This window comes from Phaethon lepturus, unplaced genomic scaffold (genome assembly GCF_000687285.1).
Source record: "Phaethon lepturus isolate BGI_N335 unplaced genomic scaffold, ASM68728v1 scaffold17366, whole genome shotgun sequence".
NCBI lineage: Eukaryota > Metazoa > Chordata > Aves > Phaethontiformes > Phaethontidae > Phaethon > Phaethon lepturus.
Window position 1 is genome coordinate 4216 of NW_010548479.1, and position 24474 is coordinate 28689.

At 41.3% G+C, this 24474-nt stretch overlaps 1 protein-coding gene across 1 annotated transcript; it reads right to left on the reverse strand.

Annotated features, from left to right (window-relative positions):
- Positions 1-1114: 1114 nt before the first annotated feature.
- IL17RA (interleukin 17 receptor A) lies at positions 1115-21380 on the reverse strand. Its single transcript, XM_010289986.1, has 13 exons — positions 21330-21380; positions 14943-14967; positions 11922-12068; positions 10660-10784; positions 9462-9588; positions 7444-7491; positions 7191-7348; positions 5856-5933; positions 5355-5430; positions 5256-5270; positions 4301-4402; positions 3258-3299; positions 1115-2628 (listed from the first exon to the last, which is right to left on the reverse strand). The coding sequence occupies exons 1-13, from the start codon at positions 21378-21380 to the stop codon at positions 1115-1117; spliced, it is 2508 nt and encodes an 835-aa protein (XP_010288288.1).
- Positions 21381-24474: the final 3094 nt, after the last annotated feature.

Here is a 24474-nt window from a genome sequence, read left to right on the forward strand (position 1 = left end):
CAGTTACCATCACTGCTCCTGGAAGATGAGCCCACTACTCTATGAAGTATTTCACAATGGTTAACCTGAACCACCTGTGCTTGAGTTTATACCCATGTAAGTACATCTTGCACTCATTTTAGCTAAGCCTTCCCTAACCCAGTTATAATCTCCACTCTATAACAGCATCTGCTGAAGCCACACTTTTTCTCCTCTAAAAGAGTCTTTAGCTTCCTTAATTGGGTGTCGCTATCTACATCTTCAGTTCAAGTCTTCCTGGTGGTAAGATGTCCAAAAGCAAACAGCACTGCAGCAGTGCATTATAGAATATACCAGATTCCCTTGATTCACTAATTCTGTATTCAGTCCCAGATTCCTCTTATAATTGTATAATAAGTCCGAATCCCTTTTTTTGGTCCATTATCCCCTTTTCCCCCCTTCCTCCTGGTTTTGCTGGTTTTCAAGCACATAACCCCCCAGCAGGGAGGTAGGGAGAGTTAGGGAGACTCCTAAAAGTTGATCCCACTTACTGCTCAGTTACTCCACTTAATTTCTGAACAGCCATGGAAATGCAGCTGCAAACCAATGAATTAGTGGCAAATGAAAAAATCTGCAGATACATGTATCAACCAGGTAGAAACAGCCCTAACCTAGCTGAAGTTTAAGGCACACATTTAACACAGTATTTACAACAAAATATTTAAAATGTGTATTAAAATGGCAATGCAAATTTTGCCATCTTCTCTACATCTGTTTTCTAAAAAACCCTGGCCATGACTTTTATCCAGTGCAATAGAACCAGCACAGCTGTATGGCATTTTGAAGGCACAAGTGGATGAGCCACAATAATTTTTCTGCCATGCACCAGCGAGGACTCAATGTAGTATGTTTCCCCAAGGAACAGAACTACAGCCTGTTCTTTCACAGGGGTGGCTAATAGTCATTGCTTCTCTCCACAGAGATTGGAAGCAACATTACCAGTCTGCTCGCAATACAACCTCCTAGAACCAGACAGGAAGATCCTACCAGTAAGTCATTTATAATACAAGGACAGTGTTGGAAATGCAGTTTCAGCACTGTGCATGGTACCGCCTTCCATCCCTGCATTTCAAATGGAGCAGGCCTCAGACAGAACCTAACAGTCCTCCAAAGACTGGCCAATGTCCATCACCTCAGCTGGATACCCCCAGTCAGAGCTCCGCTGAATGTCCTGGAAAAACAGCTGCTGCTGGAGGCTCTTTAGACTGTTCAAGACCTCTGGAGAGAGTTCATGGAAGACTGTATGTTTTTCCTGATCAACCTCTTCCTCTTCTTCCTCCTCCTCCTCCACAAGGTCATCAGGAGGCAGAGGAGAACACCTAGAGATGTAGCCCTGATCTGACTGCACTGACTGTCTTTGGTCTTTGCATTGGTCATCGAAGACCAACTGGTGTTGCTTGTCAGCCTCTTCTCGGCAGAGAGATGGCTCTGAAGGAATGACGCTCTGCTGATAAAGAGAGTACATGAGTCCATTCAGATGGTGTCTCAGTTCACCCGAGAGACTTGCAGGACTCTGGTCATCTGTGGCTGAAACTTCAGAGTCATCATGGAAGATTATGTTATTCCTCATTGGAAAGCTTGTCTCCAGAAGAGGAACTTCTTCCATACAGTCCTCATTACTCAGCACACGATGACCAAGTATATTTCTATCTTCCATGGAAGAGACTGGCTCCACTACCTGAACTAGAGGAGCCTCATCCATAGGAAGGACCATAGTCTGAGAAGTTGGATCCCCACATAGATTAAGTTGAGGCTGCAGTTTACAGGCTCTACTTTCACCTTCATGCATGTGGAGGTTGATAACATAACAGCAGTTAGGGTCAGGCTCCCGCAGGTGCAGCTGGTGTTTCACAATTCCACCTGGTTCACTTAGCAGTGAATCCACTTGGCTCTCTCTGTTTAGCGACTGCAACTCTTCATCATTATTCAAGCAGATGGTTTCACTCTCAAACCAGTCTGGGTGCTCAGTCTGCCAGTTCTTGAACTTTTGGACTGCCTCTTTCAATTTCCTCCCACTAGGGGTATCTACATAGTTTTCAGCTGTGATTTCCTGGATTCGATGGATGCGCCCAGGTTCAAACTTCTCCAAATCCTGAATCCGAAAATAAATATCCTCAAACTTGTCCATCAGTTGGTACCTTGACGTGACATTGAACAGATCAGGTATATCTTTCTCACTACTTATCCCCTCAAAATAGCAGACTATATACATTCCAAAACAGGCTGGCTTCTTGAAATCTGGCAGGATCAAATTCAAGGCTGGGGTGAACAGGTCTCCCATTGGCTTTTGCTGATCTTGCTTGAGACACACAGGCTCGCTCCCAAGCATGGCCTGCCATTTGGCCTGGGTGCCCCGTGAACATAAGACGATGATCTTTGAAGATAGGTCTTCCATTTCCTTCTTCTGTCGAGTGAGCCAGGGTAACGGCCCTAACTCTGAGATCTGATGATCTTCTAGCAGATCTAAGGCTACAGCAGTGCCACAGACTGTCATCAGAAACTCGGCAAACTTCAGCACCACATCCACATACAGCAGGTGATCAGCAGAGTACACAATCCAAACCTTTCGGGGCTTCAAGGGTGGCAGAGGAAGGTTGGTATATGGTGCTGCTGAAAGACAGGAAAATATTCATCCCAGCCACATTCCCAAAATCGTAATGGTGCAAGTCACCAGCAATCAACACAGGATAATACTAACAAAAGGTTCTAGCAGCTACCAGTTTTGAAGCTATTTTGGCAACATATGCAGACATCTCATTGTATAAGTTTAATATGAAAGTCCAGACAGCGGAGCTGTGATTTAATAACACCCAGGTGGTTCGTGGAATTTCACCACACAAAAATAATACACCAGCTTCAAGAGGCTTGCAAATGTAGCTATATTCTCTACTGGAGAGTTGAGTGCATCCACCCCAAAACAATCTCCTATTGCTATGGCTTAGTTGATTAGCAAAGGTTCTTTTGCCAGTACAGCCTCAGCTGAGTCAAAAGCCTCACCACTGTACAAGGCAATTGTCTCCCATCTGCCAAATATGGCATTTCAACTTCCATATTCTCTGTCCAAGGCTATTGGATATTACAAAGTTCTTTTAGCTAAACAGGAAGATTCTGAAGTTACCTTTTGGTTTTGAGAAGCACCTATAGAGCAGTAAAGCCTATGCAAGCCCCTCCTGGACAACTGTGTGAGACTTCCAGAATGCATTACATGCGCTTGACAAAACACAGGCAAGACATCTTACCAGTTTGCAAATTATTGTGGTTGCATTTTCTTCGCTGTTGTCCTGGAAGAGAGATAAAGTCACTGTCAGTTCTGAAAACGTTCCAAAGATTAGGTTAAAAAAAAGAAATCTTTAACTGTGTAGGGATAAAACCATGGGGAGGGAGAAGCGTAATAAAAAATATCCTAAATTAGTAAAGACTTCTATAGCCAATTTTGCTATGTACTTCACTACATTTTTCCTTTGAGAGAAAGAATGCACTCAAATCCAATTTTCTTCATCTTCCCCACATCTGGCCAGCCTCAAAAAGTACAGAACCTCCAACTGTTCTGCTACCTCTCCTTAAGGAAAGGAAGCTTTTTTAAAGAAAGCTTTTTCTTAAGAGGCAACTAAAATGTCCCTAGCTACACCTCATAGAGAAGTTCGATGTTAAGAATTTTCCAATAGATTTCCTATTACTCCTCTCAGGTAAAAAAAAGCCCAGTGAGTTGCAGAGTTTCCCTGTGATAACTGCCTCATGGTTGCAGCACAAAAGACTAGGAATTAGTCCTCAAGTACCCAATTTTCCAACCGACTCAGTGTCAACCTCTGTGTCCTGTTTCCTTCTTCCATCTTAACTGGAAAAGATTATTTAAGCTCAAAATAATATAAAAATGAATTTTGTAGAGACTTTGGGGTGCAGGGGAAAGACTACAGTACAGACAAACAGGAAGCTTCTGCTGAAGCAAAACTCTTATGCAATGAAGGAGAAAAATAAATGGAAAAGATATCTGTAGCAATCTGCAGGAAACAAAGCTGAACAACAAAGTTCCTTTTTCCCCTCAAGAGCTCTGAAGCACTATGAAAACACAGTGCTTGTGTTTGGAAGGCTTTACTTAACTATGTGGATGGTATTAGGATCTTAGAAGTCCCATGATGTAAAACAGAAGGTGCTTACATAGACGTATCTCAGTGGCAAGACATCAGAACAGCAAGGAAGAAAACAGCAATAGGAATAGGTACAGAACTAGGAAAAATATAGTTTTAGCACTGAATCTTTTCTTCCTAGCTGGTATGAGTCTTACCTGCTCGTTTTTTGGTCATACAAATCACACCTGCTATGACTGATCCCACCAGTAACACACAGATCCCAGTGATACACCAGTAGAGCCATATAATCATATCACCTGCAGTACAAAAATAGCACTCACACACTGCTTTACACAAATAGAGTTTCACCAAAGAACTGGAGTTTCTTGAGCAGCAGGGGCCAAGGGAGAAGGACCCTGGCTCTGCCCAAAACCACAGGTAGTCCAGCACTTCCCCCTTACAACACAACATACCACAGTCACGTCTCAAAACAAATTCCTGCCTTCATGATGATGCTCTACACCATAAACTTGCTCCACAAAGAACCATATGTGCAGCACACTGGAAACACAGATCAATAACCTTCCTCTAAACAGCAATGTTTATCCAGCTTTGACAGGCATGCTGCCCATGTCCTGACGGTTCATGTAATCTATCTTTAAAAAAAAAATAAATTCATCATTTTGGGTAATGTGTTGGGGTTTTTTTTCCTCCAATCTACAGGTGTTTTTTTCTTTTTAAATCTTGGACAAACTAGCTCCTTACAGGTGTTGTTGCAGCCAAAAAAAGATGTCAAATCATTATGCACATGATTTATCTTGATGTTCATAAAAATGAATATATGCAAGCTATTCTCTCCAAAAGCTGCTTTATATTATGCAAATTTTTTAACACTGAGCAAAGTGACAGAAAGTATTTTATATTAAGACTCTTCTTGTCAAAACTGTTTCTCAAAGAATTTTATGCAAGTGAAGTATCTCTAAAAAAATTGCTCTTTAAGGTTCACACTGCATACAAATACTTGCCTCATGAAATCATGGTGAAGTAACTCTTAACACAATTCATTCTGAACTCACGTGTTACAAGGGGACATTCCCAGAGAGTTTGTTATTCTATATGATAGGAAGACAGCAGCAAAAAAAGTTTCAGGGTATTGGAAGAACTCCTTACCTGATGGGTCTGTACCTGCAAAAGACAAGAGTTACATTAAAAATTCAGCTCTCATCTGTAAGACAATGGGAATCTAATTTACAGAAAAGCAGTCCTCACTTGGAGCTGGTGAACATGGGATGAAAGCAGAGTGTCTCAGACAGTCTGTGCCACAGTTCGCAAAGAATGGCTGAATCTGCAGTTGAAATAAATTCAGAAAACATAAGCTAGTCTTAAAAGCAATTTTTTTCCCCCCTCACTTAACTTTCCCCCTGCCTCTACATTCCCTATATTTTAGCACAGGGACACAGAATTCCCATTTCCCTTCAGAAAACAAGATCAAGAATTCTTACACTTATATCTTAAGGCGGCAGTGAGCTCCTGAGGTTGCATATCTGCCATTCCCACTCCATAGTCTCTGGCTTGGTAACCCTATACTAAGGAAAAGCCACTGTCTGCAGAGAATATCTATATAAAAAAAGTTGTTCTTTCATCCATAATCATTATTTCCCCGATACAGGTAATTAGGGATTAGCCAATCTCAGAACAAAACACTATGCAAAACCCCGTAACATTCCTCGTTGGTGAAAGAAAGACACAGGGACAACAGTGAGACCCTACCTGTATTTTGTAGTTGCAGCAAGCTCTTATGTTCTTCTCGATTTTGATTGTGACATTCACTTGCTGTTGCAGTCCACTCTGCAGAAATCGGATGCAAGTTATAAGGGAAGGAAGAAAATGGAATGAAAGCAGGAAAAAAGAAAAGGAGTTGACATGAGACTATGGAGCGGTCCAAAAGAAGCAGAAACTTTTTTTTTTTTTCAGAACAAGAAGCCCATAGAGAACAAAATGGATAAATGGTATGGCCACCATGACTGCAAGTATCCTGTGTGACAGACATGGTAATACAATTAAGACAGCAGGCTAAGGCTGCACAGGTAACAGGAAACAGTTAAGGATGTACATTTAACCTCAAATGTGTTAAACTTACAGTTTCTTAACAATGTAAATATCTTCAGTTATCTAATGTGTAAACATTAACATGCTTCCTTGTTAAATTAAAAAAAGCTGTCAACACTAGAACAGACAAATAAGTTGTCCTCGTTACCTGCTGTACATAATCAATATCATGATAATATAAATATACTCTTTACAATGATTAGCAGATACGTACTCCAAAATGAGGTACGTTCCTCTTTGCCAGGGAAATATGCACACAGCGGTACCAGCTGTGTCAGTAATAACTTAATACATACTCGTGCATGCAGTACGAAGGGTTTCAAGCGTGGAAGGACTGGAAAGATTAAGCAAACTGAATGCCAATATATCGGCCCTGCCCCAAGGAAGGGTGGGACTGGTACCAAATATTCAGTATTTCTCCTCCCTCAGATGCCCGAAGGGGAACATTTCTTATGTCAGAAGATACTCTGGGTCTACTCTGAGCTTCTCAACCACACAGGCTGTAAGACCTACAGGAATTGATTCTCAGTTTGTTTGAAACATTTTTACAAAACCACTCATTCTTGATCTAAAAAATTCTTGATCTAAAAACACTCCGCCCCCACCCCACCATCACATTTGATAAACTACTTTAGTGATTTATTGAAACTCTGCACCTCAATTTTCGCTGATTTATTTAGTTTTGTCCCCCAGGCCATTGGCCTGACAAAGGTAATAAAGCCCAGATAGTTAAATATAAAATTGAGGGTTTTTTTTGCAGATGTTTACAGACTGTTCTGTGCATTATAAAACCTCTTTTCAATCCTTTATCCAGCAAATTCCTGAAATAAAGTTCCCCTTTCCAAAGCTAATTAAAAATTTGTGAAAATAATTCCTTGAAATTTGCTGTACAAGTGCATTTGTTACGTCTCCTACAATGCAAGTCCTTGTTTAGCAACCATTAAAGAAATGTTTGTCTAAATTACAACAGAGAATATAATTTAGGAAGGTAATTACCTCAGTGAAATCACGTGTGATCATTTTACACTTCTTTTCATTCAGGAAACTGGCCACATGAATTTGGTATCGGGCTGACTCCATCCATGGGTTAAAGCTCACAAGCAGAGTTGTATCATCTAGACTTTTACCTTGGATCCTGGGCTCCCACAAACTGCCTGGAAGTAGTGGAGATATTCCCAAGTTTCTCAACTGTCAGAAATATTTCAAAAAAGCACCCAGGTCTACATGACTCAAGCAGAAGAATGTTTACCTGTCTTTATACATGGGATGGTTCTTTTCATTAGAGAGTCTTTGCAGTCTGCAAGAAAGACCATCAGTGACTAGTCAGAAACATTGTATTTCCATTTAGAAAAAAACAGCCATTTTCTTATCAGAAGCCAGACACCTAACTAAGCCCTCCTTGATGAGTAGAGATTTTTGTTCCAAAGCAGTAGCAGAATTCTGCAGCAGAATAATATTGGTTTCCAATGTATAAATTGGCCCCTCCAGTGATGTTATGGTGTTTGTGGTTTTTTTTTCTTCCCAGGACAGAGATAATTAATAAGAAAAGACTGAAACCATGTAATACTTACTACAACAATAATATTTGACAATCCTTGTTAATGTAAGACCTGTGCAGAGAGGGTCATAGTGGAATTAAAACTTCATATTGATCTCTGGACCTTGAGAACACCCACAGAAATAGATTACTCCAAAAGCATTTTGCCCCAGGAAAACTAGGAAACTGGAATCTTTCTTGATCCCAAAACACTCTTCCACATTTATAATTCTCTTTGCTTCATTTAGCAGATTGGCCCTGCTCTTTGGGACTTTTTCCCCCAGAGTCAAATGCAGAGTTACATATTTACCATACATTTAGCAACGTGGGATTTACAAGTCTCAGCCTAAACTATGTTTCTCCCCCAGGGTTTGGACACAAAGGAAAAGGAACAACTCCCTGCTTAAACAGTTGAAAGAAAACATTACATATCTTAAATTTCCAACTTTAAAAGTTGGAAAATTTACAGTGGCCCTGTAATTCACACAAACTGTAATCAGCAAAGCTCCCTGCAGGTGCTGAGCTCGACACAATGCATTAGGTTTCTGAAGAGTGGAGGATAAAAGCCAGGAAGTTCTCTGTATGACCAAGCGTAAGAAAGGATAAGATGGCTGAAAAACAAGTGCCCCTTCTCCTTTTCCAGCTCACGTTGACTGACATGCTACATACTTTACCATTTTATAAAGTCATTGTGATGACTATAAGCAAGTTAAGAAAATTATGAACCAGTTTAAGCTGTATTGAGTGCCAAATATTTATAAACCAGACAGTCCAGCCAGAGGGCCCTGCAGATGTGCAGCATCTTCAGGGAAAACAACAAAGCAAATTCTTTTTAGTTGCAGTAAAATTTTCACATACACAAGAAAAGGTCAGGCACTCAGCTCTATCAAGTTTTTTGGTAAGTTATGCCTAACTGTGCTTTTGAAATCAAACTTTACATATCTAAAATTTAATATTAGAAGCCAAACTTTACTCCTCTTGATCTGGAAGGAAAGAGGCAACTTTGGAAGATTTAAAATTAAGTAAAAGCAGCAGCAATAGCCTGCAGAGAGCATGAAAGATTACTCTGCAGCCCCATTCATGTAGATGAAATATCTTTGTGCCTGTTCCACTGGTGAACATATCTGCAACAAGATTCAGGAGATGTAACTTATCTTCAGACAGCCCCTCAGAGGAGCACCTATACTCAGCTATACTTAGCTTTCACAGTTAATTATAAATTCCTCTTTAGCCATAGCTGTAGCAGAATTCTTAACAAGCTACAAATGCAATTTCTCAGAACTCAGCGGCCCAAGTCCAAGGCTTTGTCCAGCTTTCTAGAAAACATATCAATTTTTTTATAGCAGTATCTTCCGTGTAAGAGCTACAGTCAGCTAGAATCAAAGGGTCTGGTCATCACAGACTAGTTCTTCCACATGCACCTTATTCTAAGCAGAGATTTGACAAGCTTCTGGACATGGGATCCCAGAAACAAGAATGGTGACTTGGAGCACAAATGACACATGCATTTTGGATATGTACCACAAGGGTACTGTAGATAAGGCTAGCACCATGGACTTTCTAAACAGCAGTATTCAGCAAGGACAACAGGTTTTTATAATACTGCCACCCTATTGCCAAATGTGCTCACAGTTCATGTATCTGGTCTGGAAAAAAAACCCCAACCATCCCACAGGTCCACAAACTGGATTCCTAAGTCCAAGGCCTAAGTGAACTAGAGCATCTCTTACCAGGCATTGTGAAAGACATGGACTTGCAATTGTAGTCTCCAGCTACACCCAGTTTGGGCAGGTGGTAGACAGTCACTTGGTAAGTTTGGCCAGGTTCCACTTCAAAACGGTCAAAAGTGAAATTCCACTGAAAACCAAAACACATTCACAAGGACTTAAAACAAGAAAGTTGTTCTATAAAGGTCCTGAAATTAACAGCTGACTTGGTCCTGTTCCATGGTGTTCCCTCATCCCATACAACCCTTCTTCTGAAGCTTGACTATAAAAAAAAAGAAAAAAAAAAGGAACTCAAGTGCATTAAATGTACCAGTCCCTTGGTCTGTCCCAAATTCTTGTTTGGAACTAAAAAAAGTACAGTTATTTCTTGGTATCTTTGGCATGAGACTGTTGTATCAGCTCAAACAACTGTGTGGGGTTTCAACTAAATTACATTCTGAACTGAAAGGAGATTAGGCTAAAATATGCAGTCGAGACTGGAATTTTAGTCTAGTATGAATCTTGCAGTGCTGTGCAAGTGCTAAGCATTTAGAATTGCACTTATATAGTTCTGTACCTGGCCATTCCATACATATTTTCTTAAATCTATGCTGTTTTCCACATCAGCAGTGCTGTACAAATTCTGGGAGAGGCACTGGCTCCAGATGGTAAGCTAACTATGGCCAAATTCTGCGTGGTAAGCAACAAACTTCAGATTCCTATCATTCATAAAAGGGAGCTGTGGATGCTCAGCATTTTTCTGATTAGTTTCCTAGACTGAGTGTAAGCTGAAGGACCACCCTCAAGGTTGGTGCTTTCCTCCACAGCAAGAGAGGACAAGAGAGAAGTGGAAGTAAAAGGAAGAGTTGAGTCAAAAGGCTACAAATATCAAGCAGAATGCAAAAACCTCCTACAATTACTTGCTTTAAGCAACAGCTAGAACAATGAATGACATGTGCTAAGCACTGAAAGCAGTAATTCTTAACACCTGAAGGATGGGAATAGCAAAAGAGAAATTAAGATAAGCAAGCAGCTTGTACATGGTTACAAGAAGTGTAAAAAAACCTGGAAACAACAGCAGATCATAAGCCAAATATCTTGATTGTTTCATCTACTCTTCTAACCAGTCTGTACTTTTTAACTGATAACTTTGCTGTGTGACAGTGAAAGCAGAAACAAACCCATGGACTAGAAAAAGTAATTTAGAGCCCTTTGCACTCACCCGGCCTCCATCAGGACGGACCTGAAGAGTCAAGTTGTTCTGAAAGTCAAACTGGGCACAAATCTGTTGATTCCTGTTCACTTGCATCACAGCCAGCTCTGCCCCTTGGAGATACCGGATGCTAGCTGCAAGTACAGGGACAGAGAGAGATGTCTGTCTTTTTCCATCATCTACATGTGTAGATGTTGCAACCCCCCACAGAGATTACCACTGTGCCTAGTCTTGTCACAGTCTTATTCCTTTGAAGCACTGGGAATCCCAACACAAAGATAAATGGTCATGAAAAAAAGTGAGTGTGCAGGGTTGACTAACACCACTTTCAGCTTAAAGGTTGTCCTGCATGGCAAGAGCTCCATCTGTGCAAACTAAGGGGCAGAGTAGAAGGCAAATTCATTCTTCCAGACACCCTGGCAGTTCCACAGATTCAGTGTTGCATTTAGCTCTGCCTCTCAAGGCTGTTTCAGGCAGTTTGGGCTTTTATTTTGGTACAGACAATCCCAATGAGAAAGTTTATAACCATAGCTACACAAAATGACTGGGTTACCCAAGTCACACCTGCTTTTACACTACTATAGTTATACTGAGATAACAACTCTATACAGCCCTCAGACACTGGCACTGCAGAAGGAAGAAATGAACATGTTTGATTCTGTCTTGCATCAGTGCAAAACCATGGACAAGGCATGCAAGGGAAACACATACAAACAATCAAAGATATTTAGAGAGTGAGAAAAGTTGACTTATTGGTACTCATTTAGGCTCCAGCAATGAGACAATTTGAGGAACTTGCACTGAGTTAACAGCACATAATTTATTTGTGCTCTCTCGAATTAATTCTCATTTGTTCAGTTCATAGATGTAATTCCCCTGTGTGAGACTGCTGCAGTCATTACTATGCCTTGAAAAGGCAATGCTTACAGCGCAAGCTTCTTTTCTCCCCTCACTACTGTGGTAAAGGTGTGGGCCACTTGATTCTATTTTTATCTGCCTGTCCCATTTTAAATATCATTATCCCATACTAGTGGAAACATCTTAAACTCTTGAATACCCAGCACACCCAAAGGCCCGACTCAGTCATCGTGAAAAATCAAACATTATCCCCCAAAACAAACAAAACAAAGCAGTCAAACCCCCAAATTTCAAAGCTCTGCTTTCATGACTACATCAGTGAAAGACTTCAAGTCATACCTCTCCTCCCTATCCTTACTAGATCACACCTAGTTCCTCTGCTCCACGTTCACACTAAAACAACCACCACTTACCATCAGTGGCCACTTTCCACTCTATCCGAAGCACAGGGAGCAGCTTTCCATCCATCTGACGGAAAACATCAGAAGAGACATGAAGACTGCTTGGAGCAGAAGGAGTCCAAATGGGAACCTGCAGCCAGCTTGCCTCCATGCAGGTACCTGTCCAGCAAATGAAAACCACCATTTAGAATGGGGCTGAGGAAGCTCTGCTTAATTGCCATTATGGTCTATCCTTTGGCTCAGGGTTACCCAGAAGGCAAAACTGGGGGACAGACTGCTTCACAGTTCAGAAAGGCAGTTTTCACCATGCAAGTACTTTATAAATTGCCTGGATTTATTCTGAACTCATTCTAGTAACTTACTAATAGATTTTAAGGAAGAGAGGAAGTGTAACTATCACAATCAGCATAGTCAGGTTAAACAGGTTTACTAAGTATCTCATGCAGCAAGTCCACACTTCCCTGCTGAAACAGACCTATGTTAGAAGGCTATTATTAATTTCTAGCCTTCCAATGATAGGATGTCTGTCAGATACCCAGGGAAATTGTTCCAATAGTTAATTACTTTCTGTTTAAAAAATGCCTTCTAATTTAAATACACATCTGAATTTATCTCCCAACTACTGCTTGTTATGCCTTTCGTAAACTAATGAGCTCTCTGGATAGAAAAATAATTTATGCTAGTCAATACAGTGTTCGGGAAAACTGGTCCTGTAATCTCATCAGAAAATGAAATCAGGTATGACAGGCATTGAACAGACATGATCTACTTAGACTTTTGTAAGACATTTGACTTATCAGAGCATATTAAAAATAGCTCTGCTGAATATCAGTGAAGCACAAACACAGGAAGAACTAGGCTGACAAATCAAGGAGGAGTTGCAAGTGGGAAATCATTACTGTTTGACAGTTTTAAATAGCTCTGTGGGGGTGAGCGTAGGCCCAATGCTATGCATTTTTCTAAAAAATATCAATGATATAGAATATAAAATAACTGATGATAGAGCATATGGTAACTGTCAGCCTGGGGCTGGGTGGGGGGGGCGTGAGGCAGAACCGTCAATAAAACCAGATTTGAGTCACTTTGTGTACTGGACCCATTCAGACAAAACACTTATTGACACACTGTAAAATAAATCTAAGCACACATAGTGTATGCCATATTTACCTAATGAGAATTGTGAAATTAACTGTATTTATTTATAACAGCATTGCTGAAAAACTAGCAGAAAAACTACTGAACATGAGCTGTGTCATGCAATCTATGAATCATATGAATAGGCTAGTGTGATCACTGAATATACAAAAAAAGATATGTTTACTATATTTTTATATATATATATTTAATATTTTAAGATATATCAATAGATTCCTTAGCTACTTTTTGCATCCACATTAAACCACTGTAACATTGAAAAGAGAACAGTAAGGGAAATAAGAGAATAAATTTGTAGGTTGGACTCTCCAAAAGCAAAATATGTTTTGCTACCACTTTCAGCCAACAGAAATTCACACTGCTAATGAAAGGCTGCTCTCTTGGCTACATTTTCCACTTACTCTCTTGCATGACTTCAAACAATCACAGGGCTCTGCGATGATTAGGTTCATAAAAATGACCTGCCAAGCAAAGATTTCCCCATTTCCTTGGTGGGCTACTCCACCAGGCAGAGCTGAAAGCAGCCGCTCAGCCTGCAGGCCCACCAGCGCTGGCGCTGTGCCGAGAGGGAAGCAGTGGGAGCGCTCAGCCGGCCACTCACAGGGACATCGGTGGGAGCAGCACCTTCTCCCAGTAGTGTGCCGTTGCACAATGCATTGTCAGGCCCCCCGAAGTACCCTTGTGGCCTTTTTTGCTGTGTCAGTGATGGGAACAGCAGAAAGTGGGCACTATCCCTTCTCGTGAAAGCATGGTTTTAGGCTTAGGAAGTAATCACACAATCCTGAAATGCTCATTCTACCAAAAAATATCTATAGAAAACCTGATAAGATTAAAGTACCTTTCAGAAAAGAGTGTACTAATCACTAAAAAAATCTTTCCCCTAGAGCAGAAAAACATAACAAGAACCATAAGGCAGAATTTAAACCAAATATTCAAATAAGGCAGCATTTTAATGCCAGAGCTGCAGTTTGGCTTAGCCGTGTTGTCAAGCTGTATTCCAACGGCCATCTGCCAGTGGGAAATATGATCCAATTCGATCCCACCCAATCCTTCTCCTGCCAAAAAAGTTTAAAATCTGATTATTTTCAGCATAGTCATCTCCCTGATCTGGCATGCCAGGCTTGGCTACAAAAATGCGTGTGCCTGTACGATACAGGGTTGGGCACTGAGGCAGAAATGAGCCTGCTTAGAACAACGACTGCAAAGAAAGGCCAAGGAGTTCCGCAGTGCCATCCAGATGCCTCCATGTACCAAACAGACAAATGCAGAACATTCTCCTTTTTTAAAGAACATTACTCATAATTATACTAAAGTGTTCCAGATGTGTGCCATTGCTAAGACTTGACCCCTTACACCTGATATGTCCTATAATAACTCTAGCTTCCCTTTCCAAGTCATAGAAACACTTAGGTTAGAAAAGAACTTTAACAGTTGAGTTAATGCATTGGACTTTATGCCCAATAATTTACATTAATTGCTCTCAGCTGTAGTCCTTTATGCCCCTTTTTTAATTCTAGATCATACATTAATTTTTCATCAGTTACTATCATAGATATAATAGCTTATAATGAACATTTACGAACCAACTTGCCCTAAAATTCCCATTTCTTTAAAAATTGACCATCACAGCTTTAAATAAAAACTAAACAAGTTGGGTTGTGTTCCCCACCACCCCCACCCCCCGCAAAAGACTTAATTTCCCATTCTTCTTTGAGCTGGTTATGGATCAAAACAAAAAATCCCAAAGCAAGGCATGATAGCAGTGCTTGACTTTATGTCTCTCTGATTCTAGCACGAAGAACTTGCTGTATGAAGCCAGTTTAAAAAAAAAAAGCATGATCTGATGAGAAAACAGCAATGAAGAAAAAAATGACTTACTGTTTCTTACAAGGCAGTTTAAATCCTGTGGGGGGAAAGAAACAAGAATATTACTCTCAGAATAGAAACAGGATTGACAGTAATTTGGTTCTGCTTGGTGCCAGGAGAGGGGCAGGAAGAAAACAGTTCAGTGAATAGTGCCACATACAAACTGGAAGGATTAACCGTCAGGAAATATTGCACAAAGTTGTTAATCAGAAAACCAAAGGACACAGGGTACGAAACCTGTGCACACCTGAACTGCATATGTGACAGTAGCAGTCGCAATTATGGAAAGAAATTGGAGAGGCAAAAATACAGGATGACGACTGTAAAAACCTTTCAAAATCCAGGACTGTGAAAACAGAAACCAGTGTGACATGAAAGACTGCTTGAAGTAGATGGGTATGTTTTTTTAAACACCATTGCTTTAAGTTACTGCTACCCAGCACTGATCTTGCTGGTAATACTTGCACGGTCTAAGCCCATCTGACTGGAAGCATGAGCTCTCTGCAGCTAGGCTTGCTACTGAAGTACTGGGTTACATAGTGCCTGCTGCTGCAGGGCATCCCCTTCATCTTACGTTTGCGTTCAAAACCACTATGCAATGACACTCTAAAAACTTAAATTTGATAAATGACTAGCAGCACGCGGTGTTGAACAGTGTTGTATTGCTTGAACAGAAACGCTGCATCAGTTATGGCTGGTTTTTTTCATGATGCCTCACAAGAGGCAGGGAAGGAAAAAGACAACATTTAGTAAGGCTTGCAAGTAAGATATGGTGATTTTACTTCCTAGAAATATATTTGAGAGGCAAACCATGAAGAAAAAAAAAAAACCAAAACAAACCAGAATTAGACTCTTTCATATTAAGGATAAAGAAAGATGTCCTGAATATAGGGAAGCAACCAGAAATTATGTGGGCTGTGCCTGGTTTGCCCCGGGTATGTTTTATTTACACTGGAAGACCCCAGGAAAAAGCATGTAAGCTTGCTTCATTTATGTGATGCAAAATCCTAGCAATAACGATGTCTGAAGCTTTCACTGACTTAGTAAATCAACACGAGGGCTAGGTTTCCTCCCACTTATTTCCTATGCCTTGACATATAAAGGTGGATATTACTGTCACACTATTGCCACAATATAATTCATTCCAGTGGAGGAGGCAAGGCAGCAGGGTTTTTGACCTTAACAAGTTGCAGGAAGGTTATCTCCAAGTGTATTTGGGGCTTAGCTTATTCATGTGGTGTAGCCATGGCTATCCAAAGTTGTATTTACATTTTCAGGGATGGATGCTTGAAAAAGCCAGCTGTGCCTTTTCGGTAGTTGTCGTGGTTTAGCCCCAGTCAGCAACTAAGCACCACGCAGCCGCTCACTCACTCACACTACTCACAGTAGTGAACATGCCCTCCAGTGTGGCATGGAAAGCTGAAGTTTCACAGACACTAAGTGGGCATTAGACACCATCACTGCCAGAGACACAGCCCTAAACCTCCCCTCACACTTCCCTCTGGTGAGACCATACCTGGAGTCCTGCATCCAGCTCTGGAGCCCTCAAGCACAAGAAAGACACAGACGGTTAGAGAGGATCCAGAGGAGGGCCACCAAAATGATCAGAGGGATGGAACACCTCTCCTATGAGGACAGGCTGAGAGAGTTGGGGTTGTTCAGCCTGGAGAACAGAAGGCTCCTGGGAGACCTTACTGCAGCCTTCCAGTACTTAAAGGGGGCTTATAAGAAAGAGGGGGACAGACTTTTTAGCCAGACGGTTGGAGAGGATCCAGAGGAGGGCCACCAAAATGATCAGAGGGATGGAACACCTCTCCTATGAGGACAGGCTGAGAGAGTTGGGGTTGTTCAGCCTGGAGAACAGAAGGCTCCTGGGAGTCCTTACTGCAGCCTTCCAGTACTTAAAGGGGGCTTATAAGAAAGAGGGGGACAGACTTTTTAGCAGGGCCTGTTGCAACAGGACAAGGGGTGATGGTTTTAAATTAAAAGAGGGTAGGTCTAGACTAGACACAAGGAAGAAATTTTTCACAATGAGGGTGGTGAAACACTGGCACAGGTTGCCCATAGAGGTGGTAGATGCCCCATCCCTGGAAACATTCAAGGTCAGGTTGGATGGGGCTCTGAGCAACCTGATCTAGTTGAAGATGTCCCTGCTCACTGCAGGGGTGTTGGACTAGATGGCCTTTAAAGGTCCCTTCCAACCCTATGATCCTAGGATTCACTTACACTGCTGCCTGCCCTGTGCTGGGACAAGGATGTGCGAGACCAGTGGGAACCTGGCTACAGCCTGAAACTCAGTGAGAGGAAGGGAGGTCAACTGCGAACCCGATCTTCTGCCCTTCCGCACCTCTGCTCCTGCTTGTATGGGAGAGGCTGGGAAGGAACTACCAGGCATGAGGAAGAAGGTGGGCGCTGCTCTTTCACTGCAGTGAAAAGCCTTTGCTTTTGTCTGCTTGTAACAAGACAGAACTACATCCTGGTGAAAGCAAAACATCACATCAATTAATAAGCTTTTTAATATTTCAAGGAAATACAAAGTATAAGCAATTGGTTAAATCAGGTATCATACAAGCTATGCTGAGCCACCGATTTTAAACACAGGCAGAGTTCTACCGACTATCAAAAAAATACTTCTGACATTAATGCTCACATTTCAGCTAGCATATCTGTGTTCCTACAAACCTTGAGTGAAAGCAGGCAGATTTGGCATTAAGCTCATCATGCTTGTAAGTTGAAAACCTGGAAGAGACTTGCAGGCTTTTTTTTCCCCCCACAAATCAAAACAATACACAGGTATTAAACCCAGTCTTCAGACACCCTTCACAAGAAACACATCCACACTCCAATAAGCAGTACTACAAATGAACCCAAGATATAGATATATTGAAAAAGATTCAGTGCAACACTTAACTTGTGTAATATTGACCAACTTTATTATTGTTTAGGAAACATTTCAGTCAGTTCAAAGGAAAGAATCTGCCTAATTGACACCTTGAACTTCTAAATATACACAAATCTATACCACACTTTGCCTAAGAACTGAACTTTGGGGGAGAATTATTTTCCTATCAACCAGCTAGCAATGTTACATTTTTCAAAATTAAATAATCTTTGGTGCATTAAGTTAGGACTAAGGCAACATCCCAGAATCAGAAAAAAATATTCTGGCTACTTTTCAATGTTAATCAGTTTCTTTTATAAATGAGGCGGGAACAGGGATAAACAGTGACACATTTAACCTTTCTTTGCCATTCTCCCACTGTTCTCTTCCTTTCTCCCCCAGCCCCCAGGTGCCAGCAGCTCACCTGCAGAAACCACCTGCCTTCCCCCTTATATTTGCTCTGGATCTTTTCCAAGTTATCAACTCACTGTTGGATCCCCAGCCTCACTGGTAGGTTGTGGCACTAACAACTCTGGCAACACCCAAACAGGGTCTTGCTCGATGGGAGTCTTGGGATGAGCAGCCCCAAATGCTGTGTAGCGGTGCCCTGCATGGGGCAGAGGTGTTCTAATATAACCAAGATAAATCTATGACCTTAATGTCAATACGTAAGGACATGCAAGAGGTACTTTTCACTATTTTTGTTGTGCTCAAAAGTTCAAACCAGGCACAACTAGAAAAATCAGCTTGATAATTTGAATATAAATACAATTTAGTCTGAACTGTACTTTCACAGTTATACTGCACCTAATTATTGCAGACAAATGTACAAACAAATCCTCTAATGCAGTATTTAGATCTTGCTGGACTTAAGAAAAACTGGTTACAAGTATAGGTAATATAAATGTTATTACAACTTTGTACCTCCTAAATCAGGTTTCCCGAAAACACGCCTACATAGCATCCACAACCCAAATTCTTTGATAATGGAAAAAACCTAGAAAGCAAGCAAGCAAATGCTGATTAAATCAAACTAAAACTAGCTAAACTATAATTACTGAAAAAAAGAACCATGTAAATTCTAACTACCAGTATGGAAAAGAAGATTATGCTAAGTTACTCCTAACACTTCAAATGCTTAATCAGACTTTCTTCAGTAAATCATTTAGCCTATCAATGTCCCTTGCATAAACAGGTGCAGTGGTTTTGGCTGGGATGGAGTTAATTTTCTTCACAGCAGCTGGTATGGTGTGTGTTTTGGATTTGTGACCAAAAGTGTTGATAACAGGTATGTTTTAGTTATTACTGAACTGTGTTTACAAAGCATCAAGGCCTTATATGTTCCTTACACTGCTCCCCCCAAGCAAGTAGGCTGGGAGTACACAAGAATTTGGGAGGGGACACAGCCAGGACAGCTGACCTCAACCAACTAAAGGGATACCCCAGACCATATGACATTGTGCTCAGCAATTAAAGCTGGCAGAAGAAGGAGGAAGGGGGGACATTCAGAATTATGGCATTTGTCTTCCCAAGTAACTGTTACATGTGGTGAAGCCCTGCTTTCCTGAGGATGGCTAAATATCTGCCTGTTGATGGAAATCAATTCCTTATTTCGCTTTGCTTGCATGCAGGGCTTTTGCTTTACCTATTAAACTGTCTTTACCTCAATCCACAAGTTTTCCTGCTTTCGCCCTTCCAATTCTCTCCCAATCCCACTGAGGAGAAAGAGTGAGCATCTGTGTGGGGCTGAACTGCTGTCTGGGGTGAGCCCACAACAGGCAACAAAAGTAATTGGCTACTAACCATAGGGGCTTTTTTTGTAATTTAATGACTTCTGTTAAAAATATCACTTACTATTCAGTCATTTTGTCCTTGTGCTGTTGCAGTTATAGGTAATTATTGTAAATTGCACCACGAAAAAGCCCTTAGATAAATTCTAAGGCATTATTTACCTGAAGAGCAGCAACATCTGCTTTCATTTGAGTGCTGGTGTTTCTGTTTATTAACAGGTAAGACATGGTTAAATGAGGGAGTGCTGTATTTCCCCTTTTTGTTTTATGATCAACATGAATATTGAACTAGCACAGCATATAAATGGATTCTCTTTTCCTCCAGCTCTATTGTCCCAGGTAAAGCATTTGCAATGATGTTTCCAGCATCAATGAGGCTGTGCCCCTTCTGACATTAATTGAAAAGCCAAGAGCTTAATCAGGAATCAGTCAGTTGATGAGGATTCAGAACTGAAACCTGACAATTAAGATACCTCTTACTTTTCAACACTGGGTTTCTACTGGGACAAACAACAACAGTTTTTCTGGTATGTCACCATCACCGTCCCGCCTCCCTCAGGATTTTTAAGAGGCTACCTATATATTTTTTTTCCCTACCCCACACTAGCCTGTTTACCTGCTGTGCCAGTAACTATTTTTTTTTTTGTGTAGCTGACTATGTTGGAGTGTTTTAAGCTGCTACCAGCTAGTCAAGAATTTAGTAGGTTTACCACAAGAGGGGGGGAAGGATTCTCCCACCACACAGCAGCCTGCACCAACTCAGTTGTTGGTCCACTCCCTTCCCAGTCCCCAAAGCGCTACGGGGATGACCTAACAGCCCAAAATGCCCAGAAGAACAATTCATGCAGCCAGGAAGTCCTTGCTATTGGCATAAGGAAGCAAAGATAACAGAACAAGAAGATAAAGCCACAATGCAGGTAGAGATACAACCACCCCAAAGGATACCTAGAAAGCAGTCACCATGAAAACCCTCATCTCCTTTTTGGATACTGACCAGGTGAACTGGACAGGGCTGCAGCTGATTCTGCAGCTGACAGCACACTTTTATACTAAGAAAGTATAACTCCAGAGAATGACATCCAAAAGTCAGGAAGCAATTAAAGAGACAAGTCAGTTTCACAGTAAAATAAGTCAACTACTTCCAAATTTGCACTGGCTACCTCCTCAGCACCAGGGTTCCCTTGTAAAGGTCCAACCAACCCAAAACCTGATCTGATGTACTGGCTCATTCAGAGTGCATTAACAAAGCCGTGGTCAGCAGAAGTACTTAACCCAGTTTCCCTACTTGAGCAAGCACAAATTTAGAAGATACAATAGAAATAAAATTACAGCGATTATTGTTTCTGCCCACTCACATAAAGCTAGCAGCATGTAAGAAGCATTGACAGAACCGAGACGTGTATCAGTCCATGCACAACAGACAAGCAGACAAATGGGAGGAGAAGGAAAATGAAGAGATCTGCAGAAAAGCTGAAGATGGAGCCCACAGCCAGGTACCATGCTCTGCACATTATTATAGAAGAAGGGGCTTAAATTGAGATGTTCTCACCAGCTTCCTATTGCCTTTCAGGCCCAACAAGCAAAGCTACAGACATGGGAGGCATAAATGAGAAAGACGATTGTGAGGTGATGCTTGAAACTATTATCAGCAGAAGAGGACAGGCTCAGTCAACTCTTCATGATTACTTGCCATATTTTCACAGAAAGCTAAGCAACTGTTTCTTTCACTCTTTTTTCCAAGATTTTTCTTGCTTTTGACATCAAGAAAGAACAGACCATATGCTGTGAAAAATCATATGAATCTGAAAAAAAAAAGGGAGACTGATTAACAGCACCATGTCATAACAATTCAATTAAATTAATAGGAGGCCAAGATTTCCCAGTAGGATGTTGTGGTAACTAACAAGAAAATGCCATGAGCTGGGCAAGCATCCAGTTTTCCTTTAAAAAGCGGCTGCTGAACAGGAAGACCTCCAGCTTTCCAAAATCTCCCTCTCACCTATGAGCCATTCTACGTTTATCTTCTGAGGCTTGGTCAATTTGAAGTTTACCACTGTTTCCCTTTCCTGATTCCTCAGTTAAAAGAAGCAGAGATGAATAGGACATGAACACATTACAGAAATAACTGCTGAAAGATGGTATGTTTAAGGCTGGTAGGAAACAATCATAATGGACAAAACTTTTTAGTTTTTAAGCATTTTTCTCTATAGTTTCTAAGGTTTTTATCTTCCTTCATAGAAGTTCTCAGCAAAATCAAATCAAAATTCAAAAGTTGAAGCTTCTTCATAAAAATCAGTTTTAAAGTTTTCTTTATCATATTTTGGTAGTTTTGATCACTAACCCTTTTTATGCCAAAAAGTCCAGAAATATTTTAGCAGCACTAAGTGTGACCATGGTTTATGGCAATGTCCTACACAGCAAAAAGATGCCACAGAGGTGAATGACAGAAGTTGCTGCTCTCAATAACAGAGGCAAAATGAACACATTTGTGAAGGAGGATCAGGAAAAAGTCTTGCTCACAGGCATCACCATCGCTTATCTTCATGAGAGATGTTACATCAATTCTTCTTCAGAGACTTATAGTGAATATCCATCAAGGTGGCAAGATAGATTTAAAAGACCCAACTACATACATCTACCCAGCCCCTTAAAGATGGCAAGATTATCTAAACACTGCATTCCTCCAGGACACCGAGGCATGCCATGTCATGAAACTGTTATGGCCCAATGAATGAACACTGTGATTAAACACTTGATGGTGAACAACCAGATGGGTATTTAAGCTGTAGGATGTTATTCCCCTGTGCATAGAAAAAAAACCCCTGAAGCTCTCCTCCCTGCAGGTGACATTCAGGTAATAGTTACTAGAAGGAACTGGATTTGCAGCTGTGCTATTCAGCCTTAGAGCTGAGCAGGTTTGATGGAGTGGTGGTGAATAAGGCCCATTAAGAGCATTTGTTGGCATTTTAATAAGATGAGCTGTTAACGAGCATTTAGTTTTACTTTCACAATTTACAGGTGTCTACTGATACTGATACCACACTTTCCATCCACTTCATCTCCAAAACAGCCTCTGCCACATGAGAGTTTTGCTGAAAAAATGCTATTGCTTGCCCTGACCTACTCCCAAGCTCAGCGACAGCAGCGTGGGTGTAGTGGGTTAGAAAAAGGAAGTGGGTCTCACCAGCTCAGCAACAGCTTCCCTTTTGAACCACACCGCAGCCACTCACTGGAACGGTTACCAAATCATCCTCTGAAAACAGTGCAACCGACAGAAAGGGAAGGGGAAACAGTTTTCAACTGACATGACTTCAGTTGACGGTACTTTTTCCTATATGTGTCAGCAGCTTCACAATTGCTTCTGAAGAGGCTGCTCATGGACTTAAGCCAACTCATTTTTCTTAAGTCTGTCTGCATTTTAGAAACTGGCTTATTGAAAGAAAAGGCCAAAGTACAGGCTTACACATTCACTGATCTATGAGCACATCCAGAGTGGGGGGGGCAACACATGTCCTGGTGAACACCTCACTGAGTTACTGTGGTTCACATTCCCCCCAAAAAAACAACCAAGAAGAGGTACAGCCAGAAAGACAGTCAGTCAAAGCCCAAGCATCCAAGAACTCACAAAAACTATAATGTATTACTCTCAAGCTCTGTGTGACTAGCAGTGTTTGGGACACCCATGGTTATGTTAGATGCCTAAGAAATATTGTAATGTCCTTGTTCCGCTTTGTTAAGATCTTGCATTTTGTAACTCCACAATGTCCAGCCTAAAGTCAAATCACAGAAGTGAACTGTTTTCTTGGGGTATTTTTAAATGTGAGTGAAGGCAGCAGAACAGAGGTCAGGTAAAACTGGGGTAAGTATATAGTCAGACATTAGGAAAGGAGGCAGAATATACAAAGGATAGGAAATGTGTATAGGAAAAGATTATAGAAGCTTTCATCCCAAAGGACACATTTTGGTTTATGTATGTCTATAGCTACATCTGACTAGCTGCTTTCACTAGGCTGCTGAGAGTGCATCACGACATACAGAACTTCCTAGTTTAGAAGATAACTGCCCATTATCCTGTTTATGCATGCACCACAATTGTTAACAGAAATAAAAAGCAAAACCAGATCTCTTCTGGCTTCTACACACTCTTTACATGTATTAGGCAAAAAAAAAAAACCACCAACCCAACCAAAAAAATCACAAACCAAAACAAACCCCCAAAACAACCAGAGAGAGAGACCAGTTCATATTTTTGGGCTGCCAAAGTTAGCTCAGGTTGGTTAGTTCACTTTTTACACAGATACCACATCTACACCTCTCAATGTATCCTGTCTGGCTGGTTTCACAGGGAAAAAAGGCAACCAAAATCCGCCTTTTCAAAATTTCAAGTACATGTGATGTTTGCTTACCTACTCCTTCAGCAGAGAATCCCTGCTTCCTCCTAAAAACCTCTTAGCTGCAAGGAACAGGTTAAAACATTTTGGACATTAGGCAACCTCAGCTATTAGCAAGACTCATGTCCTGCTCTGTAACTTCAGGCAGTTTTAGCAAATCTGAGCCCCAGCCACGGCCCCTCACAGATGTTGGTGACAGGCGTTTCCTGGCAGCCATCACATGGCCAGGCTAATTCCGCAGAATTTCTAATTCTGGTTTAACATTAAGTTAACGCAGTTGTGCGCTATGTGGAGTTGCTTTGATACATACAGCCCACACCAACCACAACCAAGGCTCCCAACCGTACCAAAACAAACACTGGTCCTTAAGTGAGCAACACCGCGTGACACAAGGGTGAGGGGAGCCTCGGATGGGCCGAGGGCACCCATTGCCAGCTGCGGGAGCTGCCCCCGCTCCCAGGCGCCGCTTCGGACCGGCGCCC

Bases quoted from the DNA above. Each gene is read 5' to 3' on its own strand.
- IL17RA (XM_010289986.1), bottom strand. From the start codon at position 21,380: ATGGTCTGTTCTTTCTTGATGTCAAAAGCAAGAAAAATCTTGGAAAAA. The intron at 12,069-14,942 runs GTAAGTCATTTT...TTTGCTGGACAG, and splicing joins AAACTGCCTTGTAAGAAACA to GTACCTGCATGGAGGCAAGC. The intron at 10,785-11,921 runs GTAAGTGGTGGT...CTGTACTTGCAG, and splicing joins GTGGAAAGTGGCCACTGATG to CTAGCATCCGGTATCTCCAA.